This window comes from Erigeron canadensis, chromosome 2 (genome assembly GCF_010389155.1).
Source record: "Erigeron canadensis isolate Cc75 chromosome 2, C_canadensis_v1, whole genome shotgun sequence".
In the NCBI taxonomy this organism is placed as follows: Eukaryota; Viridiplantae; Streptophyta; class Magnoliopsida; order Asterales; family Asteraceae; genus Erigeron; species Erigeron canadensis.
The window spans coordinates 28,792,010-28,816,254 of record NC_057762.1 but is presented as its reverse complement, the minus strand read 5'-3'; the positions used below and the strand labels follow the sequence as shown (position 1 = coordinate 28,816,254).

The 24,245-nt window shown below is 31.9% G+C and overlaps 1 protein-coding gene across 1 annotated transcript; it reads left to right on the top strand.

Moving 5' to 3' along the window:
- Positions 1–3,314: 3,314 nt before the first annotated feature.
- LOC122588036 lies at positions 3,315–6,752 on the top strand. Its single transcript, XM_043760183.1, has 4 exons — positions 3,315–3,320; positions 4,099–4,502; positions 4,928–6,212; positions 6,297–6,752. Exons 1-4 carry the CDS (start codon positions 3,315–3,317, stop codon positions 6,750–6,752), a joined length of 2,151 nt encoding a protein of 716 aa, XP_043616118.1.
- The last annotated feature ends 17,493 nt before the right edge of the window (positions 6,753–24,245 follow it).

Sequence of the window (24,245 nt, the reverse complement as noted above, 5' to 3'; positions counted from 1 at the left end):
TCCTTAATAGGTTCACATACTATACTTTTATTACTAAGTTTATAATGAATAAGTGATTATATTCTCTTCTTATAACTATATTTAATCCACGTGTATCAACATGAGTTGTTTATAAAAACTTCATTAATTTAATAAGTATCATAAAATTCTTAATAATGAGTGAGCAAATTCGATGAATATGTTTTCTTAACCAGGTCCACATATAGAGAGCGCGCCTGGAATCCCTGATTACATATCGCCTCTTCCATTTCAACATTTTTTAGCAAAACATGTTATTATGTGTTGATAATAAAGGTTATAGTTATTGATGCTCTTTTTATTTTTCTTTCTATAGTGGTTGTCTTTATTACCGTTTTATTCAAATTATTACATTTTATATAAAAAAAGATTGTTTATCTAAAAAAAGTTATTAGAGAGTATGTAAATGCATAGAATGTGTGACCTTCAAAACAACTTTACTATATAAAGAGTGAGATGGTTAAACTTATCAACCGGAGGAAATCGAGAGCTGTGATTGGTTAATAAATTATTAGAACAACTGAGCTTTTTTAGTATATTAAAAGATATCTTCTTATATACATATGATGATAAGATATGTTCTTCTTATAAGTCCATAACAATAATATTTACTTTTAGCTGAGATTCTATTCTAAAAATATATATTTTTATTTTTCTTTAAATATTTTAACTTTCATTAACATTAAGGAAGATATCATCCAATGATACATTTTCCTTACGATTCATATTTTTTAACATTAATGATTGATAAATACATGATACATCTTCTTATATATATGCATGATAAGGTGTGTCGTACTTGAGAATGAAAATACTATTGTAACCACATGGTTTGCAGATATAACTGTTTTTAATAATAGATGTAATAACAGTATCCGGGATTGCCGTGGTTTATACGTTTAAGGATGTTGTTTAATATGCCCAATATGGTTGCTTTCGTATTTGTATTTGTATTTGTATTTGTATTGTCAAACATGTTTCTAAGATATCGGTAGGACGCATGAGTGATAAACGTTCGACCCGCATAGTAGCCGGACCCAGCAGACAAGTATTTCTTCTTTTCAGATTCTCGGCAGACAGGTATGATTTTCTAAACATTTCTCATTTTCCGTCTTGCACTCCTTTGTGGCCGGAGGTCCCTATGGAAGCAGTCTCTCTACCTTTGTGTAGAGGTAAGACTGTCTACAGCTTACCTCCCCCATACTCCGCGCAAGGATTGGGTCTTGTTGTTATTGTTGTTGTTGTTGTATACGTTTAAGGATATGAAAACTTCACAAAAATTTATGTCCGTTCTTCTCTTGAGGTTTTCTTTTATGTTAAGCTTTTATTTGTTAGAAATTTAACTTAGGTCGTGCAACGCACGAGAAAAAACCTAGTATAATATGTATATCTAAAGTTTAATACGAGTATATATTTTATGACTGCAATTCCTTTTTCGTTATATACATATACTACACTGATGATATGTACTTACTATTTGTAATAATAATAATAATTATATAAAAGGTGTAAGATCCCAGTCATCTAACGCAAAATCCGCTGAGAGATTTGTTTATTTCGCCCCTACTGCTAATCTCATCTGTTCTGTTTGTTAGCAGTCCAATTCATTCATCTCTATATATATAGAATTCTCTATCTCCAAGAGCTTATGTGGCATGCTTCTATTTACGCCATGTCATCTTTTTCCTATATGGCGTTCATATGTTGTTGGTAGCTCAGATGTTAGACACGTAAGCTGCCACATATGCAATTGCATTTATATTAAATCTATCTCTATATATAATTAGGGACTCGAACCGTCGACCATTTATATGCATTCAAGTCATACTTGCCACTTAATCTAGAAGTTAATTGTTATTTGTTTTTTAAAACCAAAGGCTAAATCATATGAAAAAAATGTCGGCCACTATAAACTCTTGTATCGAAATCTCAAAGTATAGATCCCAGATATGCATGACCATTAATCTACTTTGCTATATTAATATTCACTATCCTAAAACCTCAAACATCCTTTAATAAAATATAAATAAATATAATTAAAAATATAATAAAAGCATCCTATATTAATATGTCTTAATACCAAAAATAATATAATATATATTTTAATATTAACAGATAGCTACGAAAAACAACTTTGCAATATTATTCGCATTTTTAGCTAGTGCAAACAAGTAACAAATTTATATGTATAAAAATTATATTGAACTTAAAATAGGTAGAAATTTATCAAAACACTAAAATTTTGGTATTCTAAAATTCATATTTTTAGTACTTACATTTAGTTAAAGAATGTAAACGCATTCTTATGAAGAAAGGATTATTACAATAAAATCTTCTAATATGAGCCAAGATAAATAAAGAGTACATTAACGAACATGTTAAATTAAGAGATATTTTAATTAAACCACTCAACCATCTCTCCCGAATTATCTCTTCTTTATGAAAAGTACTAATTGTCTAATGGATAGAACAGAGGTCTTCTAAGCCTTTAGTTATTTCAGTTCATTTTATAAATTCTATAGCTTTCTTACAATATCAGTCGTAAAAAAAGATTATAACGTTTAAATTCATAGTTTATTTTGCTTGCTAGCTGTTGTAATAAAAATAAAGCAAACAAAGTAGTAAAAAAAAAATTATTTTGTATTTGCGAACAACTTGGTTAGCAAGAGAAAAAAAACAAAAGTTTTTCTTTAGCAAAAAAAAAACCTTGATTCTTTATTTGTTTCGAACAAAAGAAAAAACAACTGATTTTTTATTGCACTTTTAATTAATGTATTTTTATTTACGTTATTTTATAATTTTTATTTCGAGTTTATGTATTTAAGTTTTTATCGATTATTTTAAAATATATTTCATCGTTTCCTTTGATTCCCAGCCGTCGGAGCAAAAAGAGAGCAAACAAAGTATTACTACTTGGTTGGGGAGTAGTAGGAAAAAACTTTTTCTTAAAAAATGACTTAGTTTTTAGCCACAAACAAAACTTTTGTTTCTTAATTCTTCCGACCAAAAGAAAATAAGGTGTGGAGTTTAGATTTTGCATTTTAACTAATGTATATCTATTTATGTATATTATAACTTTTTTATTTTTATTATTCATGCATTCAAGCAGTAACATTTAGGACACGGAATATAAATGTAAGAGTTTGAGTTTCGAATATACTTGGAAGAAAGATGCAATTGGTAAAGATCTTATGATTTGAAACTTATCTTAGGAGATAAATAAGTTTAACACATCGATTATAACCCGTCTCTTTCATTCCTACATTTTTAACAAAATATGTTATTGTATGTAGATAATGAAGGTGATAGTTGATTTTACTTTTTTTTTTTTTTGTCGTGTTTGCTACCATTTAATTCAAGTTGCGTGTCATATGAAAAAAGATTGATGAGCTATAAAAATTCATAAAAGTGTATGTAAACGCCTAAAGTATATAATCTTCCAATTAGTTTTACTGTAAAAGAATAGGACGGTTTCTTTTGATCTTTACAACTAATTCTTCGTAATAATGTTTAATACCTTCGATTTATTATATTTTTACTTGAATCCACGTGAACACATATTTTATATATAATCATTCATTTCAACTTCCACGATTATTTTAATTATATATAACTTATGAAAATCAATGATGAATAAGATTTAAACGTGTAATGCACGGGACTAACCTAGTTAATTAATGATTTACTCTTAACTACATATAAATTGTATGTAGTTTTAGATCCACATCGTTCTCACCTATTTCATCTCTTAAGGTATCTTTTTTTTTTAAAAAACATTTTTTTGATGCATTTGATCTGTGTAGTGATAATATTCAATTAGTTGAGATAATTATATAGCTATCAAGTTATATAGATAGATTATTATTGTTATTATATAGATAGATAGATTATTATATAGATAGATTATTATTGTTATTATTTAGGATAATTTTTTGATATATTATTATTTTTTAAGCTTTTGTTAGATCTTAGAGATCCCTGATTTCAAGGGGAAATTTAATTTAAGGTTCTCTTGATATATTATTAATTTGTTGTTGTTGTTCTTTTCTTGATTAGTATAATTACTTGTAGAGTTTTTAGTTTAAGCTGTCTCTTGCAAATGGTTACGTGAGGTCATGTCCTTCTGTTTCGGGGACGGGCAGGCATAGGGGGGTTAATGCTAGAGTAAAGAGAACCTTTAGGCTTAGATTAGGGAGCTGGAATGTAGGTACACTTAAGGGAAAGCTTTTAGAGCTAGAAGACGCTTTGGCTAGGTGTAAAACAGACATTGCGTGTTTTCAGAAAACTAAGTGGACAGGTAAAAGCACTAGAGATGGGAATGGATTCAAGCTTTGGTATTCTGGAGCGCCTAAGTCGATAAATGGAGTAGGGATCATCATGACAGATCGACTTAAAGACTTTGTAGTACATGTGGAAAGACACGGGGATAGGTTGATGTTGGTGAGATTAGTGATACAAGAGGAGACTATAAACGTGATCAGCACGTATGCCCCCAGTCGGGCCGGAGTGAGGGAGAGAAGAAGAGTTTTTGGGACTCACTGGATGAGCTCGTGAGGAGTTGCCCGGATGACCAATGACTAGTTTTAGGAGGAGACTTAAATGGGCATATAGGAGTACAGTCAGACGGCTACCCGGGTATACACGGGGGTTTAGGATTTGGTCGGAGGAATGAAGAGGGGCGCATGATATTGGAATTCGCTACTGCGCATGACCTGGTAATAGCAAACTCGTTCTTCCGAAAGAGGAAATCTCAGTTGATTACCTTCCAGAGCGGCGGCAATGAAACGCAGATCGACTACTTCCTGGTGCGTAAAGGAGACTTCAGGGCTTGTAAAGATTGCAAGGTCCTCCCTAAAGAGGGTTGATACTCCCAACATAAACTGCTAGTTTTGGATTTATTCTTGATTAGACGAGCAACCAAGACAGAGAAGGCTGTAAGGCCAAGAATCCTTTGGAAAAACCTTATGGGTGAAGCAGCAGAGACGTTTAGATCGACGACCAGCGCGAGGTTCTCATTAGAGATTCAAAACGGCGAGCATATGGATGCTGATCAGTTGTGGACACACTTGGCAAAGGGTATGAGGGAGATGGAAAAGGCGGTACTAGGGGAAACAAGAGGGACAGGTAGTCAGCGGAAAGAGGGTAGGGAATCTTGGTGGATCAGTGAAGAAGTCCAGACCAAGGTTGCGACAAAACTTAGTTGCTTTAAAGAACTTATCAAGAGCAAGCAAAACGGGACAAATGAGGACTGGTCCTTGGCTAGGCAGAGATACTACGAAGCCAAGAAAGAGGCAAAGAAGATTGTAGCTATAGCAAAAGAAAGAGCGTACGAAGAACTGTATAAGAAAGTAGACTCCAAGGAAGGCAAAAACGATATATTCAGAATTGCTAAAGCAAGGGAGAGAAAACGTAGGGATTTAGGAGACGTCATCTATATTAGGGATGAAAGCGGACGGAGCATTGTGAAGGTGGAAGACATTAGGAAAAGATGGGAAGAGTACTTCGCCAACCTGTTTAATAGGAGAGAGTCGGGGCGAAGTGAAGGAGGAATCGATCACAGTACTCACTCAGACATATGCTGCGACAACGACGATACTCCGAGGATCAGCCAAGAGGAAGTAAGGCTTGCCCTAAAGAAGATGGGGAGAAGCAAAGCAACAGGTCCAGACCAAATTCCTATCGAGGCATGGAGATGCTTGGGAGATGTGGGGATAAGCTTGCTGACAAGCCTTTTCAACAAGATTTGGACAAGTGAAAAAATGCCAGAAGAATGGAGACTTAGCGAGGTCATACCTATCTATAAGAACAAGGGGGACGTGCAGAGTTGTAGCAACTATAGGGGCATTAAACTCCTAAGTCATACCATGAAGTTATGGGAGAGAGTGATACAGATGAGGCTTAGAAGGGTTACAAAGGTGGCAGAGAACCAATTCGGTTTTATGCCAGGTAGGTCGACAATGGAGGCTATTCACATCACCAAAAGCCTTATGGAAAAGTATAGGGAAAGACAAAAAGCGATACACTGTGCCTTCCTAGATTTGGAAAAGGCATACGATAGTGTACCACGACAGCTGATTTGGAGGACGCTACAAGCGAAAGGGGTTACTGGGAAATACATTAGGGTTATTATGGATATGTACGATAGGGCGAGGACCGGTGTTCGAACCCCTGTGGGGAACACAGAACTTTTCTCGGTAGATATGGGCCTACACTAGGGTTTGGCGTTTAACCCATACCTTTTTACGTTGATCTTAGACGAACTGTCCAGGGGCCTACAGGTTGAACTACCGTGGTGTATGATTTTTGCCGATGACATTGCGCTGATAGCGAGATCGACGGAGGAACTAAACCAGAGGCTAGAGAAATGGAGAGAAGCCCTTGAAGACCATGGTTTGTGCATGAGCCGAGAGAAGACAGAATACCTTAGATGTGACTTCGATAACCAGGAGATAAGACAAAATGGGGATGAGGTTATTAGCATTGGGGGCCGCATATTGCGTCCGAAGGAGTCTTTTAGATACCTGGGATCAGTGATACACAAATCGGGGGGGATAGACGAATACGTGACACATCGAATTCAAGCCGGATGGATGAAGTGGAGAGCAGCTACTAGAGTCATGTGCGACAAGAGGATCCCGCTAAAGCTGAAAGGGAAGTTTTATAGAGTGGCTATTAGACCGGTTATGCTATACGGGTCAGAATGTTGGGCGATGACGAAAGCCCAAATGGCTTGAGTAGAAGTGGCTGAGATGAGGATGTTAAGGTGGACTTGCGGGAAGACCTTAGCAGACAAGATCCCGACGGGAGTTTTTAGAGCAGAACTTGAAGTAGGGACCATCATTAACAAGCTAAAGGAAGAGCGCTTGAGATGGTTTGGCCATGTTAGGAGAAAGGATAAAACTGCACCACTAAGGAGAGCGGAGTCTATTCACGTGGACGGCATACGAAGAAGGGGGCGACCAAAGATGAGGTGGGAGGATCTATTAGCGAAGGATCTAATAGAACTTGGCCTGTCGGAGGACATGGTGTCAGATAGGACGACATGGAGAACTAGGATTAGAGTAGAATATTAGGTTAGGGTAGGACTTTTAGCCGACCTGGATAGTCTTCTTTTACCATATTGCCTTGCCAAAAGAGGTTTGTGAGGGTTTGGCCTAGAGAAGTGGCTTAGCTACGCTACAAAGGACTTTGACGTGACAGGAAGAGTGGTAGGTAGATGGAGGTGGAAGTACGGAATTCCGAATTCGTTAGAGGAGCTTCCAGGTAGAGGTAGTGGAATGCGAGGGTAAGGCATATGGGTTTTAGATTAAGTAGACTTTTTATTTAGACTTTGGTTCTCTGTGACCTTTCGTAGGGGTTTTTGGCCTTGAGTCTCGAGAGGCTTAAACCGAGGGCGGAGGTTACTCTTGTGTTTGTTTCCCCCAAAATGGCTGTCGGAGGACATGACCAATGAGAGTTTATCTAGAGGACTAGGGGTTTAGGACTAGTTTAGTGGTTTGGAAGAGCAGGTGAGAGGATTAGGATTAGGATGGCTAGGCGGCCTTAGGTCCTTTTTTTTCCATAGGTTGTTTAGAAGTAGTTACTACCTTGGCTCAATCGGGATCTTTTCAGGTTTTGTCATTTCTTATTTATATGTATGTTTGTCTTGGTTGTTTCCCACTACTTGTTCGAGTTACGTATTAGTTTGCTACTTTTATGTTGTTTAATATGCCCAATATGGTTGTTTTCGTATTTGTATTTGTATTGTCAAACATGTTTCTAAGATATCGGTAGGACGCATGATTGATAAACGTTCGACCTGCATAGTAGCCGGACCCAGCAGACAGGTATTTCTTCTTTTCAGATTCTCGGCAGACAGGTATGATTTTCTAAACATTTCTCATTTTTTGTCTTGCACTCCTTTGTGGCCGGAGGTCCCTATGGAAGCAGTCTCTCTACCTTTGTCTACAGCTTACCTTCCCATACCCCGCGCAAGGATTGGGTCCTGTTGTTGTTTTTATCGACTATGAGATAAGAAAAATTTGTTGAATTATATATCACGTGTTCTAACCTAGTGAAAAGTGTTTAAATAAACTAATGTTAGTTATAGGGAAGAACAACAATCGATACAATGTATTTAGTCACGAGCTAGAAGTTTTATAATTGTTTTACAAAGGAAAATGAATAATACTTCTAACAAAATAGTGTAAAAATCCTTTTAATACTTTAAGAAAGTGACATGTGGTATCTACTAATTTTTTTTTTCTAATCTTGTCCCTTATTTTTCTATATGTTATCATCTAATAGTTTAAAGGATTTTTAGAATAATTTGTTAATAGAATCATTTCCTTTCATTAAATTAAACAAAATAATACATTCCATCACATTTTTCGGATTCATAAACGTCCAAATTTATGTTCAAATATACTATGCATTTAAAAATTTAGTCAAAAGTTCCCTTTTGATTTCAAATATACTATTCAAATTAAGTTCCCTTTTGATTTTATCATTAAACCATCATTTTCGCGACTTGAGTGTTAATCTGATTTCATTACTTTTCCAAAAGATAAAAAAATTTAGGTATTGATGCTAACGGCCCTGTCTTTTTAATTTTTGTTTCAATTTAATAATTGTAGATTATTATCCCATAAATTAGTTACTCATGTTTTCAAAAGAGGTCAAGTAAATTCCTTCTTTTAGCCAGATATAAACAGCTTATTTTATAATTTACAAAGCAACAAAAATTGATCCCAGATAGTTCTACGTATTATATTTGTTCGTTCAACGTGATCAACTAAAATATATATCCCAACAAAAAAATTGTTTGAAATGGTTTGAATGAATCACCATGATTATTAATTAGTATAAAATGAATTATATATTGGAATTTAATAAGGGTACATAGGGTATGTTTGGTAAAAATAACTAGAAGCTGGTAGCTGGTAGCTGTAGCTGGAATCTGATAGCTGTTAACAGTAGCTGTAGCTGAAAGCTTTTTAGATATATTTAAGTGTTTGGCAAAGTAACTGTAGCTTTGAATAAAATCTATAAAATGACAAAAATAGACAATTAAAAATAAGTTGCTTAATATTAAAATAATATATGTATTTATTTAATTTATATTAATATTTGTTTATTCATAAATAAAACCTATATGCTTGTATATTTCATTTAAGTTTTATCATAGTAGTCAGTAATATATTGTTCTTCATATTTCAAATTACTTTAGAAATGGTATATTATACTTTCATATAACTTTCATCAAATATTATATAATACAAATCAAAATATTAAAGGTCAAAGTTTATAAAAGAAGACTTTAAATATTCAAAATAGGACACAATTAGTGGAACGGAGAGAGTATATATTTTTTAATACATGTCATAGTGATTTGTGAGAAATATTTTTTTATATGCATGTACGTTGATAATGATAATAATTTCAAAGTTGATAATGATGATAAATTCAAAAGCCTGAAAGTTTCTTGTAAGACCATATGCAGTGACCTTACAGGCTTATACGTTCAACGAACTTTGCTAATTAAATTATGAGGGTTACTTTAGTAACTATAAATCTTAAAGTCAGGAGCTTTTCATAAACGCTACTGATACAAGCGTTAGGAATTAGAAGCTTTTTCATTTACCTAAAAGCTTGAAGCGCTTTTAACCAAACAAAGCTTTTTATTAGACAAGAGCTTTTGCTTAAAAGCTTGAAGCTTAAGGCTCCTAAAAGCTTCAAAAAGCTCCTTGCCAAACATGCCCATAGTGTTAGTAAACACATAAATTTTCAATATATACTTGAATGCAGCATATCACCAAATTAACGACATGGGAACCAAAGTCAAACTAAGAAGTTCTCCTGCCTGCGGGGTTGGTTTAAAGTTTTTGTGGTCTTAGATAATATCAAATTTGGGGACCTACTTCATTAATACGTATACTAATTGAAGTAAAGAAAGAAAGAAAAAAAAAGGATAAGCTCAATTTATGTTATTGAACTACTAGTAAGAAAAGTATGTTTAGAGAATTTCCAAGTATTAGATCAATTGTATTTCATAGGTTGTTAAGATATTTACATTCTTATAAAAATACACTTGAAAAATACATATTGTCTCACCAATTTACTTTACAGTATTTATTTTATTGCATTGTCTTTTACTTATAATTCATTGTCACCTTTATAAGTAACGAGGGCTTAAAACCCGTCCGTTGGACGACGGGGATAAAGGAAGTTGTTTTCATGATTAAATTGGTTGGTTTTGATGAAGAGTTAAATTATACCGAGTAGATGGTTAGTTTATCTACTAAACAGGAGCTTTTATAAAAACAAAGGTTCACTATGCTTTCCTGCAACTTTGCTACAATTTCCATTGATGAGGTTAACTTTTTTAAGACTGAAATGCTATAGAAATTGCAAGGTCGTAGTGAGGAAAGTTCTGATGCGTTGGTCTATTTATAGACTCTATCAAACACACAAACATTAGGATATATAGATGAAAGTATTTCAAAAACTGTCATGATCATCAATTCCCATTTATAAGTTATTTTTTATAATCAACAACCCACTCACATTCCTTCCAATGGTTAAGCAACCCAAACACTATCTCTATTAATGATTTTCAACTAACTAAAATATAATATGCACACACATATTATGATATATCTAATAATAATGTATAAAATAAAAAGACCTATCGAATTCCAAAAAAGAATTCTACCACAAAAAACGTGATTTTTTCAATTTTGACGGATGAATGTATTGTTAAACACTTAAATAATGATAATTAGTTATGCACTATGTCAGTTTTATGGACTTTTAATGCATCAAAATATAGTTTTAAGTGTTCTCATTTTAATTTGGCTCTCATTTGATTGCCACTATATATATATACGAAGGTTGTAAATAACGGTCGGCGGTCACTCGGCGGCCGACCATCTTTAAGGATAAATCTTATTTCGCGGAGATATATCGGTGTTATAACGGAAACTATAAATTATAAAGGAATTTCTTTTTTTAAAGATATATATTAACAATATCTATACAAAATAAGTCAATAACCATAAAAAACTAAAAAGTATAACATAAAATACCTATACTCAATTTTTATATGATTTTTTTATTTATTTAAAATTTAGAACAATAATGTACCTACCCATAATGTTGATAGTTTTATTTAAACTAGGTCATCTTTCTGTTTCTTAAGAAATTTGTATTGGTTTCAAAACCAAAGTTGACCTAATAAACACAAAATCATTAGGTTAAATATATCTATCCATCTATTATTCATGGCCCCAACCTCGTTAAGTTCGTTATTTTGACCCTTATTGACTGCAACTTTTAAATCTACCATACAAGACACATAAAGTAACGGCAACCCACCTTTAAGCATTATAACGTCTTTATAACGGCATTTAAAACTTTTATTTACAACACTATTATACATATATATATATATCATGCTAATATGATATAACTTTGAATAAATTTGATTTAATTTATGTTTTGGTATGTATTGTTTCTTAATACACCCCAATTAATTCTCGAAATTTGTTTAATAAATTAATGGTGTATATGTGTAATTAGAAAGAAGGATCTAATAATAAATATTAATGTTGTTCTAAAAATAAAAAGTAAAAATAACACTCTTGATTATTAAAACAACTTTTGTAAGTCATTAACTTTTTTACATGCATAATTTCCCTTAGCATCGCAGGTAATTAACTTTCATGCACATAGGTAATTAACTTCACTCCACACATAATTAACTTTTAAGATTTAGGAATAATGATTAATACTCTTGGTTTTTCAAAACAGCTTTTTCAAGTCATTAACATTCCCTACCCACATAACTAGATTTATACCCGGTCGGTGACCGGGTTATCAAATAAACCTTAGAAACTTTTACCCCAAAATACAAAATTGTATTAAATCGAGTGTATGTTAAAATAAAATCTTAAATCTTGTATACTTTTTGATGTAAAATATATACAGTCGGTTTGATAAGTATTAAAATTGTCAATACTCGACCTTATCCGAAATTCGACCCAAAAATTTGGTTAGGGTTTTGAATTCCGATCTGTTAACCCGTCAACTTGAGTTTTTTGGGTTGGGTCGAGTTGACATTTATCAACCCCTAACCCAGTTTTAATAGGTTGACTTACCAACTCATTTGATCTCACAACCTACAACCCATTTTTAGTGAAATCAACCCGTTAATCCACCAACTCATATTATCTAAATCAACCCACCAAACTATTTAACCCGCCAACCTGTCAATCCACCGACCCATGTGACTTGAAATCAACCCACCAACTTATTTAACTTGCCAACTTGATTTCGAGCTCGTAGATATTATAGTTATATTTATATATTTATTCAAGTAGTTGTTCTATGTAAAGTTATTTACCAGTGCATTATAAATTTTAAGTCGACATTTGGTGAAGTGAACTGTTATCACGTTCATCCGTTTTCATAAGTAACTTCTAGTGTGTTGGGTTAGGTTTTGAAATTTTTTATCCGCCAACCCAAAACCACTGACCCGAACCTATTGACTTTATTATCAGTTACTATATAGTATAGTATCAATTAATAAATGGAATTGATTTAATCTATCGTTAATTGCCGATTTTAATATCTTTTATTTTGTACCTACTTATATTATCAAAATCCAAAATTTATGTTATATGAATATTGAATGCAAGTTTGATATCAATCAAGATCTTTAAAATAACATAAAAGATTTTGAAAGATTGATATAGACATTTGAGGAAATTCTTGGGATAAAATAAAATGATGTAGTATTAGTTTTTCAGAAAGAAATTTTTTTTTTTAATTGAATTTAACATGGATCTATGGTTAATTTTTTTTTTATTGAGATAATAGATGTATCACGGCAAGGCACTAACACCAAATAAATTGAGGTGACTATTAGTACCAATTAGCATGAACATTTGATTATTTATTTCTTTTCTTTCACCGGAATACCCATTTTTTATCCTCATTTTCTTTTTAAACATTTATTGTTTTTCTCATTTAGCTATAAACTTCAGCATGGAAATTTTTTTAGTTAGCATAAACTATCTGTAATAACAATCCGTGTGATTATTACAGGTGGTCAAATTGTGATTAATAAAGTGTGATTTTTTAAATATTTATACATGATAATTAGTTTGTCTTCTCGTAATACTCCAAACCAGTACCGGCTCAAGGTTTTTGGAGGCTCTAAGCGAGACTTATTTTGGGGGCCTCCCTTTGATGTCTCAAACAACCATTTTGGTGGTTCTCTATGAGACCAATTTTGAAATTTACATTAAAAATATTGATCCACGCCACTAACAAAACCACTAATTGAGTTAGCATAGCACATGAGGGTATACAGGTTTCTAAATAAGCCAATTTGTTATCGATGCTTTCATGTGTCTTATGCAATTGTAAACTAAACCCAATCACAAATCAATAAAGTATAAAACAGAACTACCCACCACACAAATATATACATATGCATATAAATCGTGTATGAATATAAAAACAAAGCCCACATGAGAAATTAATAGAAATAAGAAATACTTAACAATCAAAACATACAAAATATACAGAGTTAAATAGTCTCAAAAGACTTTTATTATCCACAACGTATATATTCACAAAATCATTAAAGCAAAAAATAAGTAGTATATACATAATAATAATTGAAAGACAAGTAAAAACCTTTAAATATACTAATACCCATTATAATATATATATATATATATAATATGATAGAAGGGTTCTTGAGGAGGGAATCGGTAATAAGAGACCAGTAGAAATATTTGTTATTCGTTACTCTCAGGTTTTAAAAGGGAGTTGAGCGGCTTTATTTGTCATAGGCACACCTGTACCCTAGTTTATTTAACAAGAGTAATTCTTATGGTTATAACTTATAAGGCCAAGGCCCAATATGTGGAAAAAAATATACATTGTTTTCAAATTTTTGGGGCCTCTAATAATTGGGGTCCTTAAACCCCTGCCTAGCCCACCAAGCCTATTGGGCCGGCTCTGCTCCAAACTAATAAACGAAAAGTCCACTATGAAGTATTTCTAGGCAACTTGTATGAATTTGTATGTTTAGAAAAATCAATCATTTTTTTTTTCTTATGAACCAACTGATTGGATCAGTGGCTCGAGCCTTTGTCTCTAAAGACAAAAGTCATGGGTTCGATTGTAAATGTGGCCTTGTAATTAAATGAGGCTACAAACAAAACAACAAATGTATAAAATAAATGAAACGTGGAATATATATAAAATTAACATCTTAAAATATTGATAACCTCGTGCGATTTCATTGCTTCCAAGTTTGCCTCACACTTTCGCTTCCTTGTCAATGAATCATCACTTTCTTTTTTCGAATCCTCATTACTTGAAAAGGTGAGGTCCTCCTCCAAGTCGATGTCGTCATTCAAGTGAAATGAAACTTCATTTTTCTTGTCAGTATTGAAATGTTTGATGTTTTTAAAGTCCTATAAAAATACATGAATAACAACATATTTATAAATATATAATACAATAATATCTTATGATGAATGTGAATTTAAAAATACATAAACATTCGATCTTCATGTTGTTGCTAGAAAATTAATATAATGATTTGAAATGAGAAGAAAAAGTTTTTGGTATTTATAATGTTATGGAACAAATCTTCCACTTATTTATTAAGATAGAAAGTATTAATTAGGAATTTTGACAAAGGTTAATAAGAAATGTCGTGTCTTTATATAGTTGCATTGTTAATATAATTTAAGACTTACGTTATTTGTAATTTGACTTTTAAACTTTATAAATGTTTTGCCGTGTCCCTTTCGTTAGTTGAACTGTTGTATTTAATCTAATTTAAAAGTTATCTTGTTTATAGACTTATAACTTGAATGGCTAGGATTGATTAGTTAGCTATTTTCGATAGTCAAGATTTACTTTTAAAATGATTTTTTCTCTATAATCTACCAACAATATATATATATATATATATAATTTCCCTTTTGGATTGCAAGAACTAATTAACTTTCTTGTACATAATAGGCTTTTCAAATTCATTTAACATAAGAAGCTTTTAAAATTACAATTTATCAAGACAAATGATGTAGTTTTAGAATTGATTTCGAAACTTAACTTTTATATTTTTATAATATATATTTGGCTTTCGAACTTATAGGTTTCTGAATTTCGTTTTATTTTCTTAAAAACAATATGTTGTCCCGAAAGTTTCTATAGACATCACTTCAATTCTCAAGAGTGAATTTTGATAAATATGTGATCATTAGCTACCTAACAGAAAAATTCGATAGACACATCCCTTTTTCGATAAAAAAGTATGCGATGTTGCTCCGACGTGTAACACAATTCTATCACATTAACCTGCCATATCGGTAAATTTCGCATATTTATCTGAGCTTACAAAATCTATAACAACAATAAGACTCGTAGGCTTACCCTTTCATCAGAAACTATGCTGATAAACTTCCTTCGGATGCAGTTATATATCTCATTTATCATTACAATTGTGGGGCCATGAGACCTTCTTCAAGTTCATCCAAATAGGAAACCACAACTTTCTTGGATTTACCGGTCGAAGTTCTTCACTATTATGGGGATAAAGTAAGGGTTATTTAGGAACTCACAAATAAAAAAGAACGCAAGAACAATTTTGTACCACATATTTTATTTACCTTTCTCACTCTTTAATAAAGTAAGAAAATTTATCTAAATCATTCAAAATGTTTTATCTCACAAACCGTAAATCGTTAGATGAAAAAAAAATATAGGTAATCTTAAAATTTCGTCCTCTTTCATTAGAGATGCAATTCGATATACTTTCGATGACTTCTTAATTTTCGTTTTTTCCCCCTTATACTTGTGTACCTACACATGTGTAGAATATTTGTTTTCACATGTAAATTAATAAATAATGATATATACACATCAATAAAGTTTAAGGGCAGAACCCGTCAATCCATTGCGAAGCCATGGTGGCCAAGGGTGGAGCCCGTCAGTCCATGGCGGAGCCATAACGGCTAAGGGCGGAGCCCGTTAGATAGATCACCCACCACCAATCACCCATATGACCTATCACACTAGCTATGATCTACACCCTCTATGACCTATCACACTAGCTATGATCTATCACCCTCAATGACCTATCACCCTCACCAGCGTTAGTTTATGAATTTACTTAAGGGCGAAGCCCGTTCCGAATCACAATTTTCGTTCAACTCACACATGTGTTGTAGGTATAAAAAAGAAAACGAAAATTAAAAAGTCGTCAAAAGTATATCAAATTGCATCTCTAATGAAAGAGGACGAAATTTTAAGACTACCCATACTTTTTTTTTTCATCTAACGATTTACGGTTTGTGAGATAAAACATTTTGAATGATTGGGATGAATTTACATATTTTATTGAAGAGAGAGAAAATGTAAGAAAATGAGTGGTCCAAAATTGTTCACGTGTTCTTTTTTATTTATAAGTTCTCAAAATAACTCACCCCGGTATCTATGTTAAACATGGAAAAGGAGAAATATACAATACGAAAAGCATAAGAGGCGACTGATATATAAGCAACAAAAGGATAGCAAAATAACATGCCTTATAAGTATCTTCATTAATGAAGAATTTTAAGCATTTCAAAACCATTAGTTTTTTTTTTATAACTTGATATTAATGAACCATGTAATTACGGATTCCTCTTTAGCGAAGCATATCAAGCATTTCAAGACCATTCCTTTTTTTGATATCGATCATAACTACTTGTGATTAGTGAACCATCTAGTGAGCTTCAATTAATGAATACATTCCACCACAAACTTCAATTAGGGGGAGGGAGTGGTCGTGGGGAAGTAGGGCTGCGCGGGCACACCGCCGCCGGCGGTTCACCGCAGGAGAGAGAAGAAGAAAAGGGGAGAAGAACCCCGAAGGGGGTAAGAGAAGAGAGAGAAAAGATGAAAGAGAGAAGGAGAAGGTGATTGGCTAAAAATCTGGGCTACGTTTTTTTTTCTTTTATTAACTTGATCATCATCAATGGAGTATATATATATATATATATGTATGAATAGGAAAAGGTTCAAATGAGAACCATTTGAATTGGAAGAACCATTAGAACCTTACCCTGAATACTGTATGAATATATGTATACATAGGTTGAAGGGGACAGATATAGATCTGTTTTATTTTTTTATTTTTATTGTTAATTACATTTCAGTCCCTGTAGACTAGTTTATTTATATTGATTGCAATTCGGTCCCTGTATACTATTATTATTTACAGATCGCCCTTATACTTTAAATTTATATATACTTTAAATTTATATAATTTTGATTGTATATATATAAGTTTTAGTCTATATAATTATTAAAAATATATAGTATTAAAAATAAATGAAAAAGAAATGATAAGGTGGAGATGGGGGAAAGTGACGCCAGTGATTTGGGGAAGATTAGGAAAAATTGAGGTGTAAGAATTTGATTGGTTAGTGTTGGGAGAAGATGGGTGACCACTCCCCCCCTCCCCCCTTAGTGAACCATCTAGTGAGCTTCAATTAATGAATACGTTCCACCACAAACTTCAAGATGAATTGTTAATTGTTAGCAATCAAATACTCAAATTTAATAAATCACACATAAAAGTCATTAAGAAGAAAGATGAATGTTGGTTTAGCATTGATGCAAAAACTTAACTTTTATATTATATATATAGATATATATTTTATATTATATATAGATATAGATATAGATATATCAGAACTTGGTATACTATACACTGCAACTGGTTACGTCCAGATTCAGTGTATGTATTGCAAAGTTAACTCACCATTGACATAGAGGTGTCTTCAGTTAATACCATTTATTGAGTTGGGAGTTACAATATGTATATATATGTGGCTGTTATACACCCAAGTTTGGGTGTAAAACTCTTCACATTTTTTTTTAATCCATAAATTTCATGGGGGGTCAAACATTTACATATATATTAAAAAATTAGTATGTGAAGGGTTCTACATCCAAGCTTGGATGTATAACAACATACTCCATTTTCTCATGATATATTTATATTATTGAATTTGATGTGTTTGTTTTTTAAATTTGTAAGTTGCTTAATTGCATTAAAGGTTGTCAGATTAATGTGGAGAAGTATTATATAGTGAAAGTAACTATGCACTTATAATATTTATTAGAGTTAATTACTGAAATGATATCTAATGTTTGCGCAATATTACTGGCTTCATACCTTTCCTTTCAAAATTACGCTGATCATACCCAACGTACACAAATCTCCACTCGGATCATACTGGAGGCCAACGCCGTCAGATGACCGTTAAAACCTTCCCCATGTGACTTTCACGTGAGGGTTAAAGATGTAATATCGCGTTTTAATGTTTCATAATTACTGAAATGATACCTAACGTTTGCACGATATTGCTGGTTTCATACCTAATGTTTCTTAATTACTTAAATGGTACCTAATGTTTAGTTATTATTTTTTTTATATATATTTTTTTAATTTGTTTTATTTTTGTTTTATAAAAATTATCCAAAACTTATTACAATTTAATGAAAATAGTCAAAATGCACTTATAATCCACTAAAAAAAAAGTTCCAAATAGGTATTTCATAACAAAATATAAGTTTTAAAGTTCACGAATAACCAAAAATAGCAATAAAGTATTATAAAAACAATTTTAAAAAAATTTGCGAGGAATTTTTTTTTTGAAAATACCGAAAATACTGCAATGGCAATACAATGGAATATACCACCAGAAATACAAGTCAGTATCTGCAACGAGAAGCTTAAAGCAATATTTTAAATCCTGTAAATACCAGCCGATATTTCTGGTATTCTTAGATAATTATGGTATTACCGTTGCAGTATTTCCGATATTTTAAAAAAAAAGAGAATTTTAAATTTTTTTAAAATTATTTTTATGATACTTTGTTGCTATTTTTGGTTATTCGTGAACTTTAAAACTTATATTTTGTTATGAAGTATCTATTTGGTATTTTTTTTTAGTGGATTATAAATGCATTTTTAATTTTTATAAAAGAAAAATAAAACAAATTAAAAAATACAAAAAATTAATAACTAAACATTAGGTACCATTTAAATAATTAAGAAACATTAGGTATGAAACTAGCTATATCGTGAAAACGTTAGGTGCCATTTCAGTAATTATGAAACATTAAAACGTGATATTACATCTTTACCCCTCACGTGCAAGTCACGTGGGGGAGGTTTTAATGGCCATTGGACGGCGTTGGCCTCCAATATGGTCCGAGTGAAGATTTGCATACGTTGGGTATGATCAGCGTAATTTCGAAAGGAAAGGTATGAACCAGTAATATGACCCAAACGTGAGGTACCATTTCAGTAATTAACTCTATTTATTATCGGATTTTTAGTATCTATGCATCAATCTATGTATTTATCTATGTAACTAAGCGGATACTGTAACATGATTATACAACATGTAAATAATCGGCAACATTATACATGCAAACAATGTATTTCAAATACGACGTGCGTAGCACGGGCAATTAAGTCCTCGTCTATTCGAAAGTTTCTTCTTTAATAATAAAAATATTAATTTTTATTAAGAGTTGTTATTAACAAATCCTAAAAGAACTTATCATAGTTATAGACTTAAAAATGCACACTTACAAGTAAGAAGATATAAACAGTTCATCTACGCTTTTGATGATATAGTTTTATTTAAAATTTGACATAAATGTGTGGAAATTAATACTTAAGTTATCACGTACGTCACTCCTAGTACGTATGTTCTTTACTTATCACATTATTTAAGTATAGAGACACATAAATATTTATAACTTATCGATCTGCGGTTTATGAGATCAAAGATTTTGAATGAATTAGAGGAATAAAATGATTTATGGAGGAGAGAGAAAAAATGAGTGTTTGAGATTTGAGGAGAGAGTTGAAAGTTGATTGGGCATTGATGTATAGTACATCATGCATTATCATGTGTACATTGCTGAAATCGAAAGTTGAAACTTACTTACATGTTTTTATGATAAATGTGTTAGATATATAACAAATAATCGTGTTTAAGTTTAATATTGTTAAAATATAATCTTATTCTTATAAATTTAAGTTTATTATTGGATGAGATGTGTGTAGCACTAAAAAAAGAAAAAAAATGATCGCCAATATGAGGTTAACTCACTTAGTAGAGACTCTTGCCTCTTGGGGTAGAGACCAAGGTTCAATCATTGACATTGTTGGAGTAGTTGTAGAGTTATTTGGTGTATTAGTTTTGAGAAATGATATTCCTAAAACACATTTTTACCATCTACAACAATACATAATACATGTATCATGCACTTATATTATGTGCACAAGGTTGGCCCAACTACTATGTGAGGTCAAACGGGTGCTTTGGGCCCCAAAAACAGCAGGCCCCCAATTTTCATAACATCCCAATCTTTTAAGCAGCTAAAACTAAACCTCACCTGCAAAAATAAAATAAAATGAAAAGACTGTGATTTTCTCAATCAAAATATGATGGAAACATTGGAGTCTGGTGATTATGGTGAATAAATTAAGTCACTTTTATAGCCGAATGATATGGGTGTGTATGCATCCAGTCGTGCAAGTACACAATTTGATCTAGTCTTTTTGTTTTTTAAAACTTACAAGTTATAATAGAAGTATCCATATTGTCCTTCATAGAGTACCAAAGCGTGTTGTTAAACAGTAGATAGAATAGCTCCGGTTTTTCACCAATACCTTTTTTTTTTGTAAAACTGTAAAATAAAGAACAATAAAGAAGACAAGAGATGGAAAAAAATGGGGAAATTCTATCATTAACATCACCAATACAATGTTCATATAGATACAAATAAGAGTCTTCTTCAAAAAACAAATCTCACAAGATAATACAAATATCTAGTTACCATATATGGACATCCATCTAATATTTATTCATAATACTCCCCCTTGGATGTCCATCGACTAAAGATATTATGCCTCGTCAAAACCTTACTAGAGAAAACCTAATGGGACAAAAATTTAGTGAAGAGAAAAGAGTACATAATTCTTTCGATACGCTTGGGGATGTTGCCTCATTAAAAACCTTGACAGGAAAACCCAGTGGGACAAAGCCTTGCTCAAGGGAAAAAGAGTGCAACGCGTATCTTCCCCCCCTCATGATCACATCACTTAAAATACTTATCATTCCCAAACATATTCGATGTTTGTCATATTAAGTGTCTGAATATAATAAATTTCTTTGCTTCAATTTCAGTGCTTCAGTGACACTTTCAACTCAACATTGTGATCATTATCTTCAAATTCAAAAAGGGGCATTACGGTATCATTTGACCTCATAAGCATAAACGTCATTTATCACTAAGATTCATAAACAAGACAAACCTTGTCTTTTATTTCACATTTAATTATTCAATTATCATTGGACACTCTCTCAGAGTCCATTAATATTTAAATCATCAAAATACATGAAACTTATATCATATTCATATCCGCATTTCTTTATAAGTTTCAAACATAATATTTTCTATTCTCGAGAACCTTTCACACGTGTTTCAAGCATTCTAAATCATGAGACATGCTTCATTCATTTTATATCTCTCATGAAATCTCAATATCAAATGAGCTCTATTTTTATACTCTAGGCGCGAATCAATACTTTCTCATTTTTGCCAGACTTTTAATTTAGTTGCTTCCATCATATACTTCCTGCACTTTCAAGTGCTTGGACTCCAAGTCCCAAACTACTAGCGTTTTTCATCTTGGCCAATCATTCATATCATATCGCTTTATGTGCATTCACACTTTCAAGATCCTCACATTATTCAAACTCTTAGCGCTATCATATTTAATCAATCTCGACGTCATTTTTATTTTCGATTCCATAATTCTCTAGACATGTCACAACTCATTAAGATCTCATTATTTCCAGGTACCCGGGTTTCCCAAAAAACCTCCATGTCTAGTTTCTCATCATCAATCTCTTTTGGGGTCTTTCTACCTCAACTTTGACCATCTTAATTTTATGCTCCTTTTCATTCGAGGCTTTTTATTTGGAATCGACTTTTCTATCACTCATTAACGTCGGAGCATAAGCAGTTTTTTGGTCAGTTAGCATTGTTGGCAATTACTAAATATTCAGAATGAATTATCCCACAAACTTTAAGCTTATATTCATTGGTGTGAGGATCTTTGATAATTCATTCTTACTTCTTTAGCTGCTTTCCACTTTCCCTAATATTGGAAACATCTCCCCCTAATGTTGGGAAAATTAAATCATATCAATGATAAACTTAAGCCATATACAAATCTTCCAATGATGGCTTTATCGAATACGTACACCTCTTTCATGTTTTAACTCATACCCAAAACAGGCATACTAATGTCTAGTGTAATCATACAGTTTCGAACTGAATCAAAGCATAAGCTTACACACTTCCAAGGCACGTCTATTTTCCCAACATTATTTCCAACATTTTTCAAAGTCTCATTTTTGTGCATTGTGGTGGAGCAACTTAATCATATATTGCACATTCAAAACTCTTGTGAGACATATGTGGTTTCTGACCATAAACCAATTTCAATGGGGAGGAACACTATTGGCATGATGCGAGTTCATATTATTGCATGTTAAATAACATGGCCCCAATCTATAGTCATTCATTTGCTCTCAATAATCATTATTGCCAATACAATATGAAACATGCTCCCAATCTTACAAGATGAGCAATTAATTACGCAAACATCATGTTGCGACTTTGGTGACCCATTTAGACGATGCATCAATTTTAAACACTAAATGGTTAATATGGACGATGTATAGGCCTACTTACATCTCCTTTTCATAGGTTCCATTAAATTAAAAGGATTCAATCCTTATCTTCCGTCCTTATACTTTCTTATGGAGCAAATGACCTCAATTTAAATAATCACTTTGAAGAATCTTTTCACTCTTCAATATTTTCACATCATCATTGACCCGTGATGGTCTATCGGGTTATGCCAAATTAATCTAGATAACGTTGATACATAAACCTCTAGTTTACAATCATCACATGTACTAAGGGCACTCAATACTTTCTTATGTTTGTTTCTCATTACATATAATATTCAATTCAGTGAGAAAATATCTCACATGCAACAAACTTATATTCTTAAAAGTGTACATAAAAAAAATTCATTGATTCTACATTTCAAATGGCAATCATCTCTCGTACTGATAGTTTAATATATCAAAGATTTCACATCATAAAACAAATAAAAACTACTCCACATGTAATCTTTGTTAACTAAATGAAATACATATAAAGCGTACTCTACAATCTATCAAATATTTCAATGTACGAAAATCAATAAATCATATTTTGCAAGTATAACACCAATAATTATCATAACCATGATAAGTACATGTATGAGGCACTTTCTATGATTTCATTCTTTGTCACTACTCCTGTATTATGTTAATTCACTTTCCAAAATATCATCTTATCATCTTATAAGTAATTATATAAACAAATTAACCAATTCAGAATATAGATACTTCGCATATTTATCTATCATAAGCTTTAGACATTATCAAATTTTGTACTCCATACCTTTCTTTTAAGTTATATCAAAATGCAAATTTAACTTTCACATAGATCATATCAGTTTTAATATTAATTTGAAATGTCATGTAGCACAAGAACTATAGTACGAGCATATATTTAAAGACTTGATCCCATATACTAATTAAACTTGACATTCTCCATAATAATCTTGATGATGAATCAGTAATTGATTTTAAGATCATATCAATATCTTTAATTTATACCAAAGACATAATTAAATAAATAATGTCATTGTAGAGCAAGTTACTGTACATTATTGAAATAAATAAGCCACACCGATCCTTAATTTGATAAAAACATATAACACATATATTTACATACATCTTTTATGAAATTGAAATAAATATTTCTAAGACTATACTTCATTCAAGCCCATAAACATCTAAGCCAAATTATCAAGAAAAGTGATCGACGATTTCATATAGGCACTTGTATTTTGATTTCTAATATTTGAATGATCAACTAAATCAGACCATAAAACCATAATCATTATCGAATATTTTATCTAGCAAGCCAAACATAATTGATTAAGATACACAAAATCTCTTTTATTCAAAAGGATAATTACCATAAAACATACGAGTATAACCTTCTAGCAAATCCTAACAAGT